At 45.8% G+C, this 19,895-nt stretch overlaps 2 protein-coding genes and 1 non-coding gene across 9 annotated transcripts in view; all 3 read left to right on the top strand.

The window, feature by feature from the left end:
• The window catches only part of entr1 (endosome associated trafficking regulator 1), a 31,075-nt gene extending 25,435 nt beyond the window's left edge, over positions 1–5,640 (top strand). For all 4 annotated transcript variants that reach the window (XM_072566034.1, XM_072566036.1, XM_072566035.1 and 1 more), the window contains exons 6-8: positions 520–582; positions 948–1,087; positions 3,696–5,640. In XM_072566034.1, the coding sequence (XP_072422135.1) occupies positions 520–582; positions 948–1,087; positions 3,696–3,804 (312 nt within the window). In that variant the 3' untranslated portion in view covers positions 3,805–5,640. The remainder of the gene's footprint in view (positions 1–519; positions 583–947; positions 1,088–3,695) is intronic.
• Positions 5,641–9,383: 3,743 nt separating this feature from the next.
• snapc4 (small nuclear RNA activating complex, polypeptide 4) overlaps positions 9,384–19,895 on the top strand; it is a 46,164-nt gene continuing 35,652 nt past the window's right edge. For 2 of the 4 annotated variants that reach the window (XM_072566029.1, XM_072566028.1), the window contains exons 1-3: positions 9,384–9,567; positions 14,073–14,116; positions 18,623–18,796. In XM_072566029.1, the coding sequence (XP_072422130.1) occupies positions 9,402–9,567; positions 14,073–14,116; positions 18,623–18,796 (384 nt within the window). In that variant the 5' untranslated portion in view covers positions 9,384–9,401. Of the gene's footprint in view, positions 9,568–9,671; positions 9,690–10,380; positions 10,400–14,072; positions 14,117–18,622; positions 18,797–19,895 lie in introns of those variants that run through there. The other 2 variants (XM_072566030.1, XM_072566031.1) reach the window with 2 other exon arrangements.
• On the top strand, positions 10,287–10,379 carry LOC140469710 (Z30 small nucleolar RNA). Its single transcript, XR_011956217.1, has one exon. It is a non-coding gene; the product is annotated as a Z30 small nucleolar RNA (small nucleolar RNA).

Genomic DNA, 19,895 nt, shown 5'->3' with positions numbered 1-19,895 from the left:
CTCAGCACTGACCCTCCGACAGTGCGGCACTCCCTCAGCACTGACCCTCCGTCAGTGCAGCACTCCCTCAGCACTGACCCTCCGACAGTGAGGCCCTCCCTCAGCACTGACCCTCCGACAGTGGGGCACTCCCTCAGCACTGACCCTCCGACAGTGGGGCACTCCCTCAGCACTGACCCTCCGACAGTGAGGCCCTCCCTCAGCACTGACCCTCCGACAGTGGGGCACTCCCTCAGCACTGACCCTCCGACAGTGTGGCACTCCCTCAGCACTGACCCTCCGACAGTGGGGCACTCCCTCAGCAGTGACCCTCCAACAGTGAGGCCCTCCCCCAACACTTCCGTATTTTGAAAGGTTTGTGATCCCAGTTTTGGCTGTAGCGACACTGTCTGCCTGAGGTTTATCTCCCACCCTGAGGGAGTGAACCTTGCCCATCGATGATCCTCTGCACTGCTGTTTGTTTGGAAGTAGCTGATTCTGCCACTGAGGTTATGACATCTGTCTCTGTGTTTAATTCAGAAACGGGCAGTGAAAGCGGAGAACACAGTGACGAAGCTGAAGCAGGAATTGGTTCTCTTACAGGTACAGTAATGGAGATTGTATAAAAGAAATATCACTCTCAATATTTGCAGCTTTCTGGTAATCACTGCTAACAGCTTGGGCATGTTCTGTGGTTGAGAAAATGGTATCCACACTGATTTCAGCACAGTCACATGATCAAGTTCAGCAGGAGTTCGTCTCTCTCTCTCTCACACCATTCTCTGCTGTTACCCTGCATCCTGCCCTTTCTCTGTTCACACCCTCTCTCCTGCACTCTCTCCCTCTCTATTCCACACCACCCCCCCCCCCCCAACCAATCTCTCTGTCTTTACTCGTACTCTCTCTTCACCAGCCTCCCTCTCCCTGCCTCCCTGGGTGTGGATAATGCCTTTATTTCTGTCTGACAGGCTGAGCTGCAGCAATGGAAATCGGAGAATGAGAAGCTTCGATCTGAAGACTCCCTCGCTTTAAACTCTGCAAAAAGCAACGCCCGGCTTGCATCAGACTATCTCACAAAGGCCGCGCAGGAGGCAGAGAGCTCAGTAAAGTATGACCATTCATTCCTCACGGGCTGGAAGGCAAGAAGGAAAGGGATATACAGTACTGACCCTCAAATGTATAGCCAGATGGGCATGTGGAACCACCTTATATCCCATACCTAACAATCTCGCCCTATATCCCATATTCAGAATCCCACTCTATGTCCTTCACCCCCACGATCCCACGCTGCATCCCAAACCCCTCAATCTCCATACCTTTCTCCAGCTCTGGTTGCCATGTTATGAAATAAAGGAGATTGTGTTTCTGAAGAGGTGCAGAGAAGGTTCAAGGATGATGTCAGAAATGTGAGGGTGTACGTCTCAGGGAAAAAAACGGCCAAGCTGCAGCTCTTTTCTTGTCAGAACTGACAGTTGAGTGGGTAACCTCAATAAAAACAATCAGATAATTTCATCATTATTTTGGTATTCGAACTAACCTTGAACTAGTGAGCATGGGATGATTTTGTGCGTAAAACAATCTGTTTCTCAGGAAATATCATTGGATTAGCCTGCTGTCAATCATGTCACCATATTACTGTTGATTGGACTTTTCTTGTAATTAAGGCCGTGCTGTCTCTTAACAAAATGTATAAATAATGTGTAATTTTCGAGTGTAATTGTGCAATTTTGCCACAGAGCAAAATGATGCTGTGACACAGAGTTTGTAGAAGGGAGTTTGTATAAGGGCAAAGTTATCACTGGACTGGTCAGGTGGCAGAAAAGTGCCAATTAAAATTCACTCCATATTACTGCAGGATGGTGCGTTTGGGGAGTTCAGGCAAGGCAAAGGAGAGCAATTAATGGGAAGGTACTGAGAGGTGTAGTGGAAGTGAATGTCCACAGGTCCTGATTGTAGTAGGATAGGGTGATAAGGCAACTGGAATCCATTTCTTTATGAGTCTCTTGTAGAATGTAAAGGCAGCAAGGTTAGTACTGGAACAGTATAAATCATTACTGAGGCCACTGCTTGAGTATTGTGTGCAGTTCTGGCCACCTCCTTCCAGAAAGGATGGAATCTTCAGAGGGAGGAGGGCGGGAGATTGAGGAGATTTTGCCAGAATTGGAAAATTGCAGAATGAAGAAAGTTTGGAAAGGCTGGGATCTTTTTACCTGGAACAGACTTCCACAATTACCTAGGGTTTGTTGACCAAGACAGAGAGATCAGTGACTAGGAGACAAAGATTGGTTGGAAGATCAAAGGGGAGATGAGAAAAGTCTTTTCATCCAGAGGATGGCTGGGGTCCGGAACTCAACTGGTCAAGGGTTCGAGAGACACAAACCTCTCGCCTCATTTAAAAGGTGCCTGAAGCAGCAGCTGGAGAGCTGGACCTGCAGGAGGACAGACCGAACGTTGGGAAACTGTGGGGCTGATTGTTTGGTCCGAGTGACCTGCTGCTGTAAATGCTCGAAGATTCAAATGTTGCCTGATGTAGGGAAGAGCATAACCAGAGGCATCGATGTCAGATAGTCACAGAGAATCCCGATGAGGAATTCAGGAAGCTGCTTTATCCAGAGTGTGGAACTGGCTTCCCCCCAGAGGTGGGGTTTGGCGTGAATGTTCCTGATGTGTTTAAGACAAAAGTAGGCAAGCCGAAGGTGAGAAGAGAGAGATTTCACTGGGGAAAGATGGAAGGATGCAGCAGTGGAGTAGAAATATGGACGGCATGGTGGCACAGTGGTTAGCACTGCTGCCTCACAGCGCCAGAGACGCGGGTTCAATTCCCGCCTCAGGTAACTGTCTGTGTGGAGTTTGCACATTCTCCCCGTGTCTGCGTGGGTTTCCTCTGGGTGCTCCGGTTTCCTCCCACAGTCCAAAGATGTGCAGGTCAGGTGAATTGGCCATGCTAAATTGCCCGTAGTGTTAGGTAAGGGGTAGATGTAGGGGTATGGGTGGGTTGCGCTTCGGCGGGTCGGTGTGGACTTGTTGGGCCGAAGGGCCTGTTTCCACACTGTAAGTAATCTAATCTAATCTAATCTAAAATCTTCATATGGACTGGTCGGGCTGAGTGAACTGTTTCTGTGTCATACTCCCTGGGTAATCTCACCTTGTACTCGACTCTGTCTGCAAGGTAGTGGCCCAGTGATATTGTCACCAGACTATTAATCCAGAGTTCCAGGTAATGTTCACGGGACCTGGCTTCAAATCCCATCACTGCTGATGGTGGAGTCTTCAAAACCCATCTGCCCCTCAGAGAAGGAAGCTGCCATCCTTACCTGGTCTGACCTCCATGTGACTCCAGACCCACAGCACCCTATTTGACTCTTTACTCCCCTCTGGGCCATTAAGGATGGGCGATAGATGCTGGCCCAGCCAGTGATGCCCTCGTCCTGTGAGCGAATGAATACAAATTGCTCAGGCATGTCTCAGCAGCAAACCTCCAGATCTCTGTCCTGAGGTTTCTCACGTTGAGTTCAGTCACACACTGGGCAGTGCGTTAAGACTGGAGAAACTTACAGGACCCTTACCCCCATGTCACCACTGAGGTGGAAGAAGATGAGAACCTTTTGATGAATCAGTACAACTCAAATGGCAAAGGAGCACTTTCAGCAGTAAGCTCAGATTTCCTGCCAACTCATGTCTGTAATCACTTTGTCTTTATTCTTTCTCAATTTCAGACAGCTGCTTTCTGGGACAGAAACTCTCCGTTTGGTGTCCAATCTCCTAAAGTCCATCGACAGAATCTCCGAGCTGCCGCACCAGGATAAAGATAATGATGATAGCTGACCCACAGGCAGGGGCTCACTGTAGCCTTTGGAACATTTCCAGTCTGTCTGGCGATGAACAGCACCCCCTGGCTCTGATCTGAACTGCCCTCTCTCACTTGGTGGAATTGGAGACGTTGTGTCTGAGCCCTCAGTGTTTCTGATATCCCTGTGTCATGTGTCTGTGAAGATGAAAGGAAGACGAACATACTTTAGATGCACTGTTAATATCAGTGAGTAAATCAAGTGGAATCAGAGTGAATCCTGCCTGCCCTTGTCTCTCTGTAAAAATCCAATTATTTGCAAGTGTTTTGTTTAAAGTGTAATGTGAATGATAGATGCAGTGTGGAACAGTATGAGAATACACAGGAGGAGGTGGGGAATCAGCACCATGGCATATTGGAGCTACTCCAAGGCTGCTCACTCCACCTCACCCCAATCAGATCCCCTTCAACTAAGAGTGTTCAGAACACAAGTAAGAGGAGACAAGAGTTGATCATTCAGCCTGTCAGTCCCACTTTCCTCTCTGCTTAGAATCAGTGCAAATGAATCCCCTCAGCCAATGCCCCTCCTCTGCGCTTGACTCCCTGAGACACCGAAGGTCTCTCTCTCTCAGCCTTCAATGTATTCAACAAGGGAGCATCAACAACTCTCTGGAGCAGACAATTCCAAAGATTCACAATCCCTTTTGCAGTGAAAATGTTTCTCTTTGCCTTGAATCTCAGTGATTCCCTCTAATGAGACTGCCATCCTGGACTACTGAGCCAGGAGAAAACGACCTGTTTGACTCAAACCCCTTCGGTATCTTGCATGTCCTCATGAGATCACTTCTCCTTCACCTTGACCCCAGCAAAGATCAACCCAGTGGTTTCAGCCTCAACATGGGGAAAGCCCCTCATCCCAGGGATCAATGTGGTGCCACCTCTGGTGGAAGTATACCCTTTGTGAAATATGAAGACCACAACCGTGCCTAGTATTCAAATGCCCTGTAGTGGAGATGCTGAGGAATCCCATGATGTGATCTGTCCTGCTGCTCCCCCCAGGCTCTGGAGCTGCACAGACATGAGGCTCCCAGATGTGACCTTTTGATCTTTGTTTGACCAGCTCACCTCAACCACAGCAGCTCAAAGGCAGTGGTGGTGCAGTGGAATTGGGAGACTCCAACTGGTCCTGCTCACTATCCAATTCCCTACCTTGGGAAGGGGAGAAGGCGTGTGTTAGAGCACAGACATATGAGGAGCCAATCAGCCCCTTGGGACAATTTTATCACCCAGTCAGACCCAAGGTAACCTTGCAGTGTAACTCCATCTTACCTGCTTCCGTTCCATAGACCCTGTGTCTACCAAACATGAAGCAGTCTGAGTTTTGAAAGATCTGATTGATCTGGAATAAGGGGACAGAGTTCCAGATTTCCACTCCCCTTTGCATGAGGATGTGCTCTCTGATATCATCCTGAAAGGACCACCTCAGATTGTAGCTTACTGCCCCTCGTTCAAGGTTATGCCCCACAGAGTTCTCTCCATTGGTCCTGTCAGATCCTTCAATCACCTTAAAAACCTCGAATAGGACACCTCTTCCTTGTCCCTCTGGGAGGAGATACACATGGAGATTACGCATCAGGCTTCAGTAATTTTCTGGTGAACTGAAATGACTGGTAAATGCTCAAAGTCACATGCCTTCTAAGATTGCAACATCATGAAAAGAATACAATGGATTTTCAATGAATTATTCCTCACTCAACCAGTTTAATATAAATTATATTTTTAAAATGTATTGAGATACTAAGTTAAACTTTTGTCTAATATACTCAAATAATGGAATTAACTTGGACTACAATTGAATAAAAGAACCATCTGGATTTGGGTTAAATGTTCCTCAGTCTGACTCGATGCTGCCTCCTACTCTAACTTGACATTTACAGGTAGTCTGTCACGGAAAATTCACACGGATTCCACTCCACTGACATTTCCTAAGGGAAATACAGCGTCATTTTGACAAATATCCCTTCTCACCAAGCTGAGGGAATATTCCCACTTGAATCAGAAGCCCCCAGATGGAGTTTAAATGAGATAAATCACTAACAGGGTCAGTGTCAGTAACTGGAGGGACAGTGTCTATCACTAACAGGGACATTGTTAATAACTAGAGAGACAGTGTCTATCACTAACAGGGACAGTGTCAGTAACTAGAGGGACAGTGTCTATCACTAACAGGGACATTGTTAATAACTAGAGAGACAGTGTCTATCACTAACAGGGACAGTGTCAGTAACTAGAGGGACAGTGTCTATCACTAACAGGGACATTGTTAATAACTAGAGAGACAGTGTCTATCACTAACAGGGACATTGTTAATAACTAGAGAGACAGGATCTATCACTAACAGGGTCAGTGTCTATCACTAACAGGGACAGTGTCAGTAACTAGAGGGACAGTGTGTATCATTAACAAGGTCATTGTCAGTAACTAGAGGGACAGTGTCTATCACTAACAGGGTCAGTGTCAGTAACTAGAGGGACATTGTCTATCACTAACAGGGACATTGTCTATCACTAACAGGGACAGTGTCTATCACTAACAGGGACAGTGTCAGTAACTAGAGGGACAGTGTCTATCACTAACAGGGTCAGTGTCAGTAACTAGAGGGACAGTGTCTATCACTAACAGGGACATTGTCTATCACTAACAGGGACAGTGTCTATCACTAACAGGGACAGTGTCAGTAACTAGAGGGACAGTGTCTATCACTAACAGGGACATTGTCTATCACTAACAGGGACAGCGTCAGTAACTAGAGGGACAGTGTCTATCACTAACAGGGACATTGTTAATAACTAGAGGGACAGTGTCTATCACTAACAGGGTCAGTGTCAGTAACTAGAGGGACAGTGTCTATCACTAACAAGGACATTGTTAATAACTAGAGGGACAGGATCTAATACTAACAGGGTCAGTGTCAGTAACTAGAGGGACATTGTCGATCACTAACAGGGTCAGTGTCAGTAACTGGATGGACAGTGTCTATCACTAACAAGGACATTGTCAGTAACTAGAGGAACATTGTCGATCACTAACAGGGTCAGTGTCAGTAACGAGAGGGACAGGATCTATCACTAACAGGGACATTGTCAGTAACTAGAGGGACAGTGTCTATCACTAACAGGGTCAGTGTCAGTAACAAGAGGGACAGGCTCTATCACTAACAGGGACATTGTCAGTAACTAGAGGGACAGTGTGTATCACTAACAGGGATATTGTCGATCACTAACAGGGTCAGTGTCAGTAACTAGAGGGACAGTGTGTATCACTAACAGGGACATTGTTAATAACTAGAGAGACAGGATCTAATACTAACAGGGTCAGTGTCAGTAACTAGAGGGACATTGTCGATCACTAACAGGGTCAGTGTCAGTAACGAGAGGGACAGGATCTATCACTAACAGGGACATTGTCAGTAACTAGAGGGACAGTGTCTATCACTAACAGGGACAGTGTTAATAACTAGAGAGACAGGATCTAATACTAACAGGGTCAGTGTCAGTAACTAGAGGGACATTGTCGATCACTAACAGGGTCAGTGTCAGTAACGAGAGGGACAGGATCTATCACTAACAGGGACATTGTCAGTAACTAGAGGGACAGTGTCTATCACTAACAGGGTCAGTGTCAGTAACTAGAGGGACAGTGTCTGTCACTAACAGGGACATTGTTAATAACTAGAGAGACAGTGTCTATCACTAACAGGGACATTGTTAATAACTAGAGAGACAGGATCTATCACTAACAGGGTCAGTGTCTATCACTAACAGGGACAGTGTCAGTAACTAGAGGGACAGTGTGTATCACTAACAAGGTCATTGTCAGTAACTAGAGGGACATTGTCGATCACTAACAGGGTCAGTGTCAGTAACTGGAGGGACAGTGTCAATAACTAGAGGGACAATGTCAGTAACTGGAGGGTCAGTGTCAGTAACTAGAGGAATAGTGTCTATCACTAACAAGGACATTGTCAGTAACTGGAGGGACAGTGTCTATCACTAACAGGGTCAGTGTCAGTAACTAGAGGGACAGTGTCTATCACTAACAGGGACATTGTCTATCACTAACAGGGACAGTGTCTATCACTAACAGGGTCAGTGTCAGTAACTAGAGGGACAGTGTCTATCACTAACAGGGACATAGACTCTGTCCCTCCAGTTACTATCAATGTCCCTGTAAGTGATACACACTGTCCCTCTAGTTAGGACAATGACCCTTTTAGTGACAGATCCTGTCCCTCTAGTTACTGACACTGACCTTGTTAGTGATACATACTGTCCCTCTAGTTACTGACACTGACCCTGTTAGTGATAGCATCTGTCCCTCCAGTTACTGTTAATCACTAACAGGGTCAGTGTCAGTAACTAGAGGGACATTGTCGATCACTAACAAGGTCAGTGTCAGTAACTAGAGGGACAGGATCTGTCACTAACAGGGTCAGTGTCCTAACTAGAGGGAGAGTGTGTATCACTAACAGGGACATTGTCAGTTACTAAAGGGACAGGATTTATCATTAACAGGGACATTGTTAGTAACAAGAGAGACAGCGTGTATCGCTAACAGGATCAGTGTCAGTAACGAGAGACATTGTCAGTAACTAGAGGGACAGTGTCACTAACAGGTTCAGTGTCAGTAACTAGAGGGACATTGTCGATCACTAACAGGGTCAGTGTCAGTAACTGGAGGGACATTGTCGATCACTAACAAGGACTTTGTCAGTAACTACAGGGACAGTGTTTATCACTAACAGGGTCAGTGTCAGTAACTAGAGGGAATTGTCGATCACTAACAGGTTCAGTGTCAGTAACTAGAGCGACAGTGTCTATCACTAACAGAGACATTGTCAGTAATTACAGGGACAATAGTTACTGACATTGTCAGTAATTACAGGGACAATAGTTACTGACAATGTCTCTGTTAGTGATTGACACTGTCCCTGTAGTTACTGACAATGACCTGGTACAAAGTTAAAAATTACACAACACCAGGTTATAGTCCAACAGGTTTGTTTGTTTGGAAGCACTCGCTTTCGGAGCGCCGCTCCATCAGGTGGTTGTGGATATAAGATCATAAGACACAGAATTTATAGCAAAACCTTACAGTGTGATATAACTGAAATTATATATTGAAAAAGAGTTGGGATTGTTGTGAAGTCTCTCATCTGTTCGAATTAACACGTTAGCTTCAGTTCTTTCTTAAGTAAATCGCAGAACTTTTGAACTTTTTTCACATGAGAATGCAACTTTTAAAAAAGTTCTGTGATTTACTAAAGAGAGAACTGCAGCCAACATGTTAATTCTAAAAGGTGACAGACTGAACAAACCATCCAGGTCTTTTTAACATATAATTTCAGTTACATCACACTGTAAACTTTTGTTATAAATGCAGTGTTTTATGATCTTATTCTCCATAAGCCCCTGATGAAGGAGCAGTGCTGTTGGACTATAACCTGGGGTGTGATGTTTAACTTTGTCCAACACTGGCTCCTCCCTGTGGTCACGACCCGGAAGTTGTTCCCAGTGAAGGGCCGGGACGGGGATAACCCGGAACCGGAAGCTGGCGTTTCCCCGGAGACGGCAAGATGGCGGACGTGCCTGGTGGTTTGAGCGGGATGTGGGTTCCCGAGCCTCCCGCTGGCCCGAGCGACCCGCTGCAGGCGGAGAGGGAGCGGATCCGCCGGGAGATCCTGGAGCTGGAGCAGCGCCTGGGGGTGGCGCCGGGCACCGAGCTGTACAGCGGCGGCGGCGGTCAGTGTCCGGGCGGGGGGTGGAGAGGGGGCACCGCGAGGGGGTGGGGGAGGGGCACGGCTCCAGCGGTCTGCGGTGGGGCAGGTCGGGGACGAGGGCTGTTACTGGGGGCCGTTGAGTTGGTGAGGGGACTGGGAGAGGGGAGGGGGATATGGGAGGGGGGTGGGGGTGTGGGGATATGGGAGGGGGGTGGGGGTGTGGGGATATGGGGATATGGGAGGGGGGTGGGGGAGGGGGATATGGGAGGGGGGTGGGGGTGTGGGGATATGGGTGGGGGAGGGGGATATGGGAGGGGGGTGGGGGTGTGGGGATATGGGTGGGGGTGTGGGGAGTGTGTGGGTAGGGCTGGGGGGGGAGGGGTGGGTATGGGGATGGGGGTATGGGAGGGTGGGAGTGGGGATATGGGGGGGGTGGCATTTGCTGCCATTTTAATTGCTGCTATTTTGGGTGAATGAGAGGCCAAGAGTGTGCTTGAGTTAGAGTATTCCCAGTGATTGGGGTGAGCTGGAAGGTGGAGCTCATTAAGGAGGACGGTCTGGTGCTCGTGTTGAGCTTTTTTGTGGGAATACTATAGGGAGAGTTTTACTTCGTGGTTAAACCCATGCTGCATCAGTCCTCAGTATTTCGAGCAGTTACTATTGTATTGGATGTGGGTCAAAGAGAGGATCCAATCTTAATCGTTTTCAGTCATTGCCAGTGGAGTTTGTTTGAGAGTCAAAGGCTGTGATGAGTTGGAATACGCTGACCTGGTATTGGCAAACATTTGCTTGTCTCTGACCAGGGTATGAATGTTTAATCTTCTCTCTGAGCCATAATACCTGGGATAAATGTGGTAAGGTACAAACTGGGACAGGTTTCTACTGTGTTTTATTAATCCATGGCCATGTTAAATTGAGGCTGTACAAGATGTTGGTGAGGCCTCTTCTGGAGTACTGTGTACAGTTTTGGCTACCTTGTTGGAGAGGGTTCAGAAGAGATTTACCAGGATGTTGCAGGAATGGAAGGTTTGCGTTATAAGGAGAGGCTGAATGGGCCTTTTTCACTGAAGTGTAGGTGGTTTGAGTGGTGACTTTAATAGAAGTTTATAAAATCAAGAGGTAGGTAAGATGATTGGTAGGTGTTTTCCCCTAGGGTGGGAATTTCAAGACTAAAGGGCATTATTTTAAGATGCAAGAAGAAAGATTTATAAAAACACATGAAGGGCAATTTTTTTTTACACTGGCTGTTGTGTGGAATGAACTTCGAGAAAGTGATGGATGTGGGTACGGTTGCAATGTTTAAAAGACACTTAGATAAGAAATGTTTGGAGAGGTATAGGCCAAGTGCAGATAAGTGGGACTAGTTTAGTTTGGGCTTAGAGTCAGAAGGGACTGGCTGGACCAAAGGGTCTGTTTCAATGCTGTATGACTCCTGTTAGAATCTGCATGATATGGAAGGAGTCCGTTTGGCCCGTTATGTCTGTACTTGCTCTGCTATCGAGTGCCAATCTTTTCCCTATATCCCTTCATACCACTACAATCCAAAAAAAAACTCAATGTCCTCTTGAATGCTTCGATTGAACCTTCCTCCACATTTCCAGTCAATGCATTCCGTTCCTGAGCTGTTCAGTGTGAAAATGTTTTCCCTCTCTTTACCATTGTGTTGATTATATTTTACCTTAACTCTATGCCATCTCATTCCTAGTTTCTTATATTATACAAGCAGAAGCAGCTTCACTCTTTCTGCATTTTAACAACCCCCTCATAATTTTTAGACCTCAGTCAGATCTCCTGTTATCTGCCTTGCATCACAAAGAAAACTCATGAACATTGCCCTATCCATCACGCAAAGCATCCGTTGACTCCTGCTGCCTTGGGAAAGTAACTAACATAATCTAAGATGCCTCCCACTCAGCTGTAGTCTCTTCCACCCTCTTCCATTGTGCAAACGGATTCATGAACAGCTTCTCCCCCTCTGTTATCAGACTTTTGAACTTTGAGCTCTCTCTCTCTGCCACACTAACACTGTATTCTGCACTCTGTTCTGCTGTTCTGATGCATTTTATATGGTATATCTGCCATAGCGCACAAAACCCACTGAATTGAGAAGGATCTTCTTCACCCAGAGGCTTATGAATCTATTGAATTCCCTGCCCAGTGAAGTAGTGCCGCTACTTCAGTAAATGTTTTAAAAGCTAAGATAGATTTTTTTTTGAACAATGAAGGAATTAAGGGTTATGGTGAGCGGGCAGGTAAGTGGAGCTGAGCTCATGAAAAGACCAGCCATGGTCTTTTGAATGGCAGAGTAGGGCCGAAGGGCCAGAAGGTCTACTCCTGCTCCTAGTTCATATGTTCTTAAAACAATGTTTTTCACTGTGTCTGTGTACATGTGACAAAAATCAAATCAAATTAAAAATTTCCTCAATCAACCCTACTGTTTGCAAGAATGATAAGTGGACTTCAGAGGTTGTTATGGGGCGTGATTATACAAGTTAGATCTGTTTTCTGTAAAATTAAAAGGTTACAGTGTGATATGATTAAAGTCTTCAAATATTAAAGGGAAAGACAGGGTAGATGAAAAAATAAACTATGAGCACTGCTGAGAGATTCCAGAGCTAGGGGGCCTTGTCAAAAGATAAGAGCCGGGGAGATGTTAGGAAGCACTTCTACAAACAAAATGTTCCACATTGGTTGATGGATCAGTTGTAAATTTTAAATTTAAAGATGGTTAAATTTTTATTAACCAAACATTTATGGACCAGCAGTAGTTATATGGCGATAGGCCACAGATCAGCAATAATCTCATTGAATGGCCTACTGCTGTTCCTATGTTCTCATACCTGGTCCATTTTTGTAAACTCTTTCTGCACGCTGTCCAGTGTATTCATAATGTGCCGACAACTTACACAATACACCAACTGAAGTCTAGCATGGTCTTGTAGTAGTTCAACATCACCTCCTAGCTCCTGTACCCTGTGTTTAATAAAAAAAGCTGAGACCACTGTGTGCACTTTATTTACTGCTCTCTCCACATCACCCTGCCACCTTCAATGACATATACATCCACACCTGCTCCTGCACCCTCCTTTAGAATGATGTTCCCAATTTTATATCATCTTTCGCTGTTTTCAGACCAAAATGCATCACTCTTAGAATCATACAGCAAGGAAACAGACCCTTCAGCCCAACTCGTCCATGCTGACTCGATATCCTAAATTGAACTGGTTCCATTTGCCTGCTTTTAGTCCATATCCGTTTGTACCTTTCCTATCCATGTAACTGTCCAAATGTTTCAAATGATGTAATTGTACTCCCCTCTGCCACTTCCTCTGGCAGCTTGTTCCCAATACACACCACCCTCAGTGTGAAAAAAGTTGCCCCTCAGATCCCCATTAAATACTTTTCCTCTCACCTTAAACCAATGTGTTCTGGTTTTGGACTCTCCTGCCTGAGGGAAAAGATCTTAGCTATTCATCTTATCCGTGCCCCTCATGATTTTATCAACCTCTATAACGTTGTTCTTCAGCCTGTGACACTGCAGGGGCCAAAAAAGTGTCGGCCTATTCAACCTCATCCTTATAACACAAACCTTCCACTCTGGCTAACATCCTTGTAAGTCTATCTTGCACCTTTTCCAATTTCACAACATCCTTCCTATAGCAGGGTGACCAGAATTGTACGCAGTGCCCCAAATATTGCCCTCTACAATATGACACGCTGTCCTAAATCCTGTACTGAGTGTCCTGAGCAATGAAGGCTAGCATGCCAAATGACTTCTTCACTACCCTATCTACCTGTGCCGCCACTTTCAAAGAACTATGTACTTGCACCCCTATGTCTGTTGGACAACACACTCTAGGGCCTTATCATTAAGTGTATAAATCCTGCCTTTGTTTGTCTTAACAAAATGCAGCACCTAATTTGTCTAAACCTCATTCCATCTGCCATTGCTCAGCCCACAGCCCCAGTTGATAACGATCCCGTGGCCTTCACTGTCCACTGGTGTCATCCACAAACCTATTAACCCCGTTTCCCATATTCTCATCAAATCATTGATATCAATGATGAACAGCAGTGACCCCAGCACCAGTCCTTGCTGCACATTGCTGGTCACAGGCCTGCAGTCAGAGCAACAACACTCTCCCACCACCCTGTCTCCTCCCATCAGGCCAATTTTATGTCCGATTGGCTAGCTCTTTGTGGATCCCATGTGAGCCAGCCTTCCTAACCAGTCTCCTCTGCAGGACCTTGTTAAAGTTAGGGTTACCTCATCTGCCCTCTCTCTAACTTGAAATGTCTTTTTGAAGTTCCAAATTGTCCTCCTAAGTTTGCAATTCTTCCAAATTTGATGTCATCGTCAAAACTTGGAGGTTATCGCCCACACACTGTGTATTGATAGTATGGTGGTGACCTTTCTTGAATACAAGAGCTTATTGTGTTTAGTATCATGCAATTGCCTCTTAATATATTTAGTTTCATTCTGGCCTGCAGCTCTTACTGAGTAACAATCTGTCTTCTTCTTACCAGAGAGTGATGATGAGCCCGATGGTGAAGGCGAAGGGATTTCTTTGGTAAGCATTTTTATTGTTGCTGAGCTCCTGAGCTGTCCCCCTCTCAAGTGTACTGCACCAGCTTGTACAGGGTCTGGCTGGCTTCTGGACTCTGGGGCCATCTGTTAAACTCTAAATGCAAGTGCTGTTGGTATGGGGGTTTGTAAGGCAGTGTTTCAAGAGAGCACCTTTAGGTGAGGTGATGTCATGGATAGAATGCAAAACTTAATTTTCTTCCCCCCACATTTTGTTGTATTTTGTGACTAGCAAGGCAGCTTCACAGCACCAGGGATCTGGGTTTCATTCCAGCCTCGAGTGACTGTCTGTCTGTGTTGATTTTTTAGATTCTCCCTGAGTCTGTGTGGGTTTCCTCTCACAGTCCAAAGATGAGCAGGTTAGGGGGATCGCACATGCTAAATTGCCCATAGTGTCCAGGGATGTGCTGGCTAGGTGGGTTAACCACCCAGAAGAATGTTGTGGTTCTGTTCGCCGAGCTGGGAATTTGTGTTGCAGACGTTTCGTCCCCTGTCTAGGTGACATCCTCAGTGCTTGGGAGCCTCCTGTGAAGCGCTTCTGTGATGTTTCCTCCGGCATTTATAGTGGTTTGACTCTGCCGCTTCCGGTTGTCAGTTCCAGCTGTCCACTGCAGTGACCGGTATATTGGGTCCAGGTCGATGTGCTTATTGATTGAATCTGTGGATGAGTGCTGTTAGTGCGGATGAAGTGATATCAGTCCGAGCCCAGAGTGCGGTTCGACAATCGGTAACGTTTATTGATACGGTAACACCGGCGGAGACCAACCGAGGTCCGAATCTCGGCTGTTCTGCTGTTCCCATGCGCTGCTACACATTATATACCTTTCTTTGTCAGGATGTGAGGATTTTGAGTATGAATGGGATGATAGTTCCCCATCGTCGCTGGAGTAGGTGCAAATGGTGGGTTTCCTGCCGTCCCAGGAGAGTTGCAGTGTACACACAATAGGGTGCTAATTGGATTATGTAAATGGGTCCAGGTACTATCTGCTTGTCTCTCTGTGAGGGCTGGAGGCTAGCACCCCCCTTTGTTCCCTTGGGGTGCTGGTGTGTATTAGTCTGTTCGTTCCTGTCTGGTGGATGCCTGTCCTTTGTGTCAGGATGGTTCTGTATTGATGAATATGGGTGTGTTTCAGTCAGTCTCTTGATTTGACAAGAGATGGGTCTCCATATTAATTAGCTCCGGAGTTTCGGTCTATGAGTCATGGTTAGTGTCTGGCCTAGTGTGGATTTGACCTGTCCTCTGGCTCCCATCTCCCGGTCACGTGGGGGTGGACCGGCAGCTGCTGACTTCTGTGGGTTTAAGCTGCGGCTGCCGTTTAAAACACAAAATGAATTCCTATAGTTTTACCGATGTAGGCATAGTCCCGTGGCATATGCGGGGCGGCTCTGATGCCCGCTTGCAGTGCCATGCCTCTAGGAATTCCCTGGCTGTTCTGTTTGGCTTGTCTTATAATAGTAGTGTTGTCCCAGCCAAATTCATGTTGCTAAACTACGAAAGCAACCACCCCAACACACACAAAAGAAGTTGCATCAAGACACTATTCAAAAGGGCCACAACACACTGCAGTACACCAGAACTGCAAAAAGAGGAAGAAGAACACCTATACAATGTATTCGCCAAAAACGGATACCTGCACAATTTCATCAACAGATGCCTAAGGGAGAGACAACGGAACGAGGACATGCTGCAACCCAAAGGACTAGCCACACTACCATACATCAGGAGCATTTCCGAACTGACAGCCAGACTACTGCGACCACTAGGACTCATAACAGCACACAAACCAACGGCCACGCTCAGACAACAACTCACCAGGACGAAGGACCCGATACCCAACATGAGCAAAACCAATGTAGTGTACAAAATCCCATGCAAGGACTGCACAAAACACGACATAGGACAAACAGGAAGACAGCTAACGATCCGCATCCATGAACACCAACTAGCCACGAAACGACACGACCAGCTATCCTTAGTAGCCACACACGCAGATGACAAGCAACATGAGTTCGACTGGGACAACACTACTGTTATAGGACAAGCCAAGCCAAACCAAGAACAGCCAGGGAATTCTTAGAGGCATGGCACTCATCCACCGATTCAATCAATAAACACATCGACCTGGACCCAATATACCGGCCACTGCAGCGGACAGCTGGAACTGACAACCGGAAGCGGCAGATACAAACCACTATAAATGCCGGAGGAAACATCACGGGAGGCTCCCAAGCACTGAGGATGTCACCTAGACAGGGGACGAAACGTCTGCAACACAAATTCCCAGCTCGGCGAACAGAACCACAACAACAAGCACCCAAGCTACAAATTTTCTCACAGACTTTGAACCCAGAAAAATGCAGGGTTACAGAGATAGAGTAGGGGGATGGGAGGGTCGGTGTAACTCAATGGCCCAAATGGTCAACTTTCACACTGGGATTCTATATTCGTCTATGATTAACTGCCTCTTGTGTAATGTTTATGCTATGATCATTTTAGTTTATTTGTTGCAGTAAAAGTCATAGGATTGAATCTTGTCCTTTGGTTGTTTAGTTGGTTGCTGGGAAATCCATTGTAACTTTTTAAAAAAGTTATCAGTCTGTAATGGGATTGTTATAATGTGGATGGAAATCTGAAATGAACCAAATAATTAAATAAAAGAGCAAAATGGAGGTAAATGCTTTGAGCTGAACGTTGGATGTTGGTAATCTGACTGGAACTCTTCGAGCAGTGAAAGCAGAGTTGGCTCAACAAATACCAAAGGAAACAGTGTTAAAATCTAAACTGAAACGAGTTTCACAGCTGAGGCAGCTTTGTGAAACATAAAGCAATGAGGACCCACTACTGTTGAGACACAGGAGACAAACTGGGACCACACTGGGAAGAAGCCTCCCCTGTTCTGTAAGAAATGGGAGAGAGGGGAAGAAACGCTTTCTATGGTAAAACCATTCTGCCAGGGCCAACCGAATCATTTTTAAAGGAATCTGCAGAATTCTAAATCACCAGGACTGTGCTGTATTGAAAGACAGGAATTTGCTGAGGTCTTCCTCAGTAGAGAAGTCTGTGTGTTGGAATGCTCGGACTGAGGGGTGATTTTCAGGCGACTGTGAAAGATTTGTCCTCCTGCAGTCGAGAAAAGTGACATTGCTGAAACTGGGAGAAATGTGGGATATGATCTGAAAAGTTGTGTCACCTATGCAGTCTTGAATTTATCATCGACATTCCAGTCATTACCTGGTATGACAGAAAGCTGAGGCTGCTGTATGGCTCCCTCAGGAACATTCCTGGTCTCACCTCTCCAGTCAGAGAGCATTCTGCTTCACTCCTGCTCTTATGTGCAACATTACAACAGTAGTGACATTCAAAAACATCATTGGCTGGTAAAAATGTTTGAGATAACCTATGGTCATGAAAACTTCATAACTACAAACCTTTTTTGTTCCCTGACTTCCCCTTTATAACTGATCTCTGTCATATTAACAGTATTTGTGTGTTCCACTCTCTCATACAGTATCTGTACAAAATTATATCCACAGGTTAGTGAGTTTTGAGAAGATTTGTAGCTCAGGTTGAGGTTCTGGATGTAAGTTTGCTCGCTGAGCTGGAAGGTTCATTTTCAGATGTTTCGTCGTCATACTAGGTGACATCGTCAGTGAGTCTCCAGACAAAGTGCTGATATTTCCTGCTTTCGACTTATATGCTTGGGTTTCTTTGGGTTGGTGATGTCATTTCTGACTGTGACATCGTTTCCTGTTCTTTTTCTCAGGAGGTGGTAAATGGGGTCCAAGTCAATGTATTTTGTTGATAAGAGTTCCGGTTGGAATGCCAGACTTCTAGGAATTCTCGTGCATGTCTCTGTTTGTCTTGTCCTCGGATGGATGTGTTGTCCCAGTCGAAGTGGTTTCCTTCCTTATCTATACGTAAGGATACTAGTGAGAGAGGGTCATGTCGTTTTGTGGCTAGTTGACGTTCATGTATCCTGGTGGCTAGTTTTCTGCCTGTTTGTCCAATATAGTGTTTTAGTCCTTGCACAGTATTTTGTAAACTATCGATAAGGAAGGACACCACTTCAGCTGGGACAACACATCCATCCTAGGACAAGCCAAACAGGGAGATGCATAAGAATTCCTAGAAGCATGGCATTCCAACCAGAATTCGATCAACAAACACATCAACTTGGACCCCATTGAAACACACAAATAGAAAGCTGGAAACATCAGTGCTTCACCCGGAGGCTCACTGAAGACGTTACTGAGTATGGTGACGAAATGTCTGAAAATGAACCTTCCAGCTCAGTGAGCAAACCTACATCCAGAATATCCGTGGGTGCTTTCCTAGCCTTTGTTTTAAGACTGATCAGCCATGATCATATTGAATGGCGGTGCAGGCTCAAAGGGCAGAATGGCCTACTCCTGCATCTATTGTCTATTGTCTACTGTTTAGATTGGGGAGAGAAAATGAAAGGAGTCACATCTGGTTTGTGTTTGGGAGCAGGCTTTTGCCAGAGACCAAGTGCCTCAGCTTGCAGACAGTGGTATGGATGATGATGGAGATGAGCTTCCTGAGGACCCTGAGACCTGCCTGCAGATGAACCTGGTGTATCAGGAAGTGATTGTGGAGAAGCTGCAGGACCTTGAGCTGCTGCTCGCCCACAATAAGGAGCAACAGGTGACTGTCTGGGTTTTGTACTTTATTTGGGGAAGGTATTGGCGTGATTAGCAAAGGGCAGGAGTCCTTGGCAAGTGGGGCTCCTGCATTTCTCCAGCCCCTTTTATATAATGGAGCTGCTGGTAGTTTCCTAACTCTGAAAGCGAAGCAGCAACAGGAAATGTCTGCGCAGCTGCCCGTGCCTATCCTGACCAGAGAAACTGAGATGGGAGCGATTGATATTTCCAGTTCCCCATCACTCTGCCCAATTTATCCACATCCTCACTGAATGGATCTTGGAGCTGAGCCTCTTTCAGTATTTCACTCCCATTTATCCCCCACTGTTGAATTAGAATTAGGTTTGGTTTCATCTGTTTGTTTTAGGAATTGATTTGGATTTCCATTGTCCTTTGTGAGAGGAAATGCTTCTTGTCATCACCCTGATCTATCTTCCTCGTATCTGATGGTTCAGCCCCTTTGTTTTGAAACTTCAGTGGAAAAAATGGTTTGATTAGTTCACCATTTCATCTTCAATATTCAAAAATACAACTGATCCTCCTGCACTTGACCCGAGTTTTAATTCTATTTTGGTGACGTTCCTTGCTGCACCTAAACACAGGCCAGCAGAAAGTTACAGCACAGAGAGATGTTGTTCAGACCATTGTCAGTGCAGTTCCCTGTAAGAGTAACTCACTTGTGCACCTGTTTCCTGTAACACCCCACTGGTCAGTTAACTGTCCAATTCCTTTTAGAAAGTTCAATTTGAACCTACTCTACCACACTCTCAGTATATTCCAGTCCGACCCTAACTATTTGGCTGCTTTTAAAAACAGCTTTTTCATCTGGTCACATTTGTGTATACGTTTACCAGTTGCCATAAACCAGTGCCTTCTGGTTCTTTATCCTTCAGCCCAAGGGGACAGTTTCTTTTTATTAACACTATCACATCCCTTGAGATCACCATCTCTCTGAGCTCCCCTCCACCTCCAGTTCTCTAAGGAGAGCAGTCCCAGATTGTCCAGTATGTCTATGGAACTGAACTCTCTGTGGAATCACTACTTTTCTAAAGCCTTCACATTCTTCTGAAAGTTTGGTGCTCAGAATTAGAATCCATTTTCTC

This window comes from Chiloscyllium punctatum, chromosome 49 (genome assembly GCF_047496795.1).
Source record: "Chiloscyllium punctatum isolate Juve2018m chromosome 49, sChiPun1.3, whole genome shotgun sequence".
Taxonomy (NCBI): domain Eukaryota; kingdom Metazoa; phylum Chordata; class Chondrichthyes; order Orectolobiformes; family Hemiscylliidae; genus Chiloscyllium; species Chiloscyllium punctatum.
The sequence above is the reverse complement of the archived record's forward strand: the minus strand, read 5'-3'. Positions and strand labels throughout refer to the sequence as shown.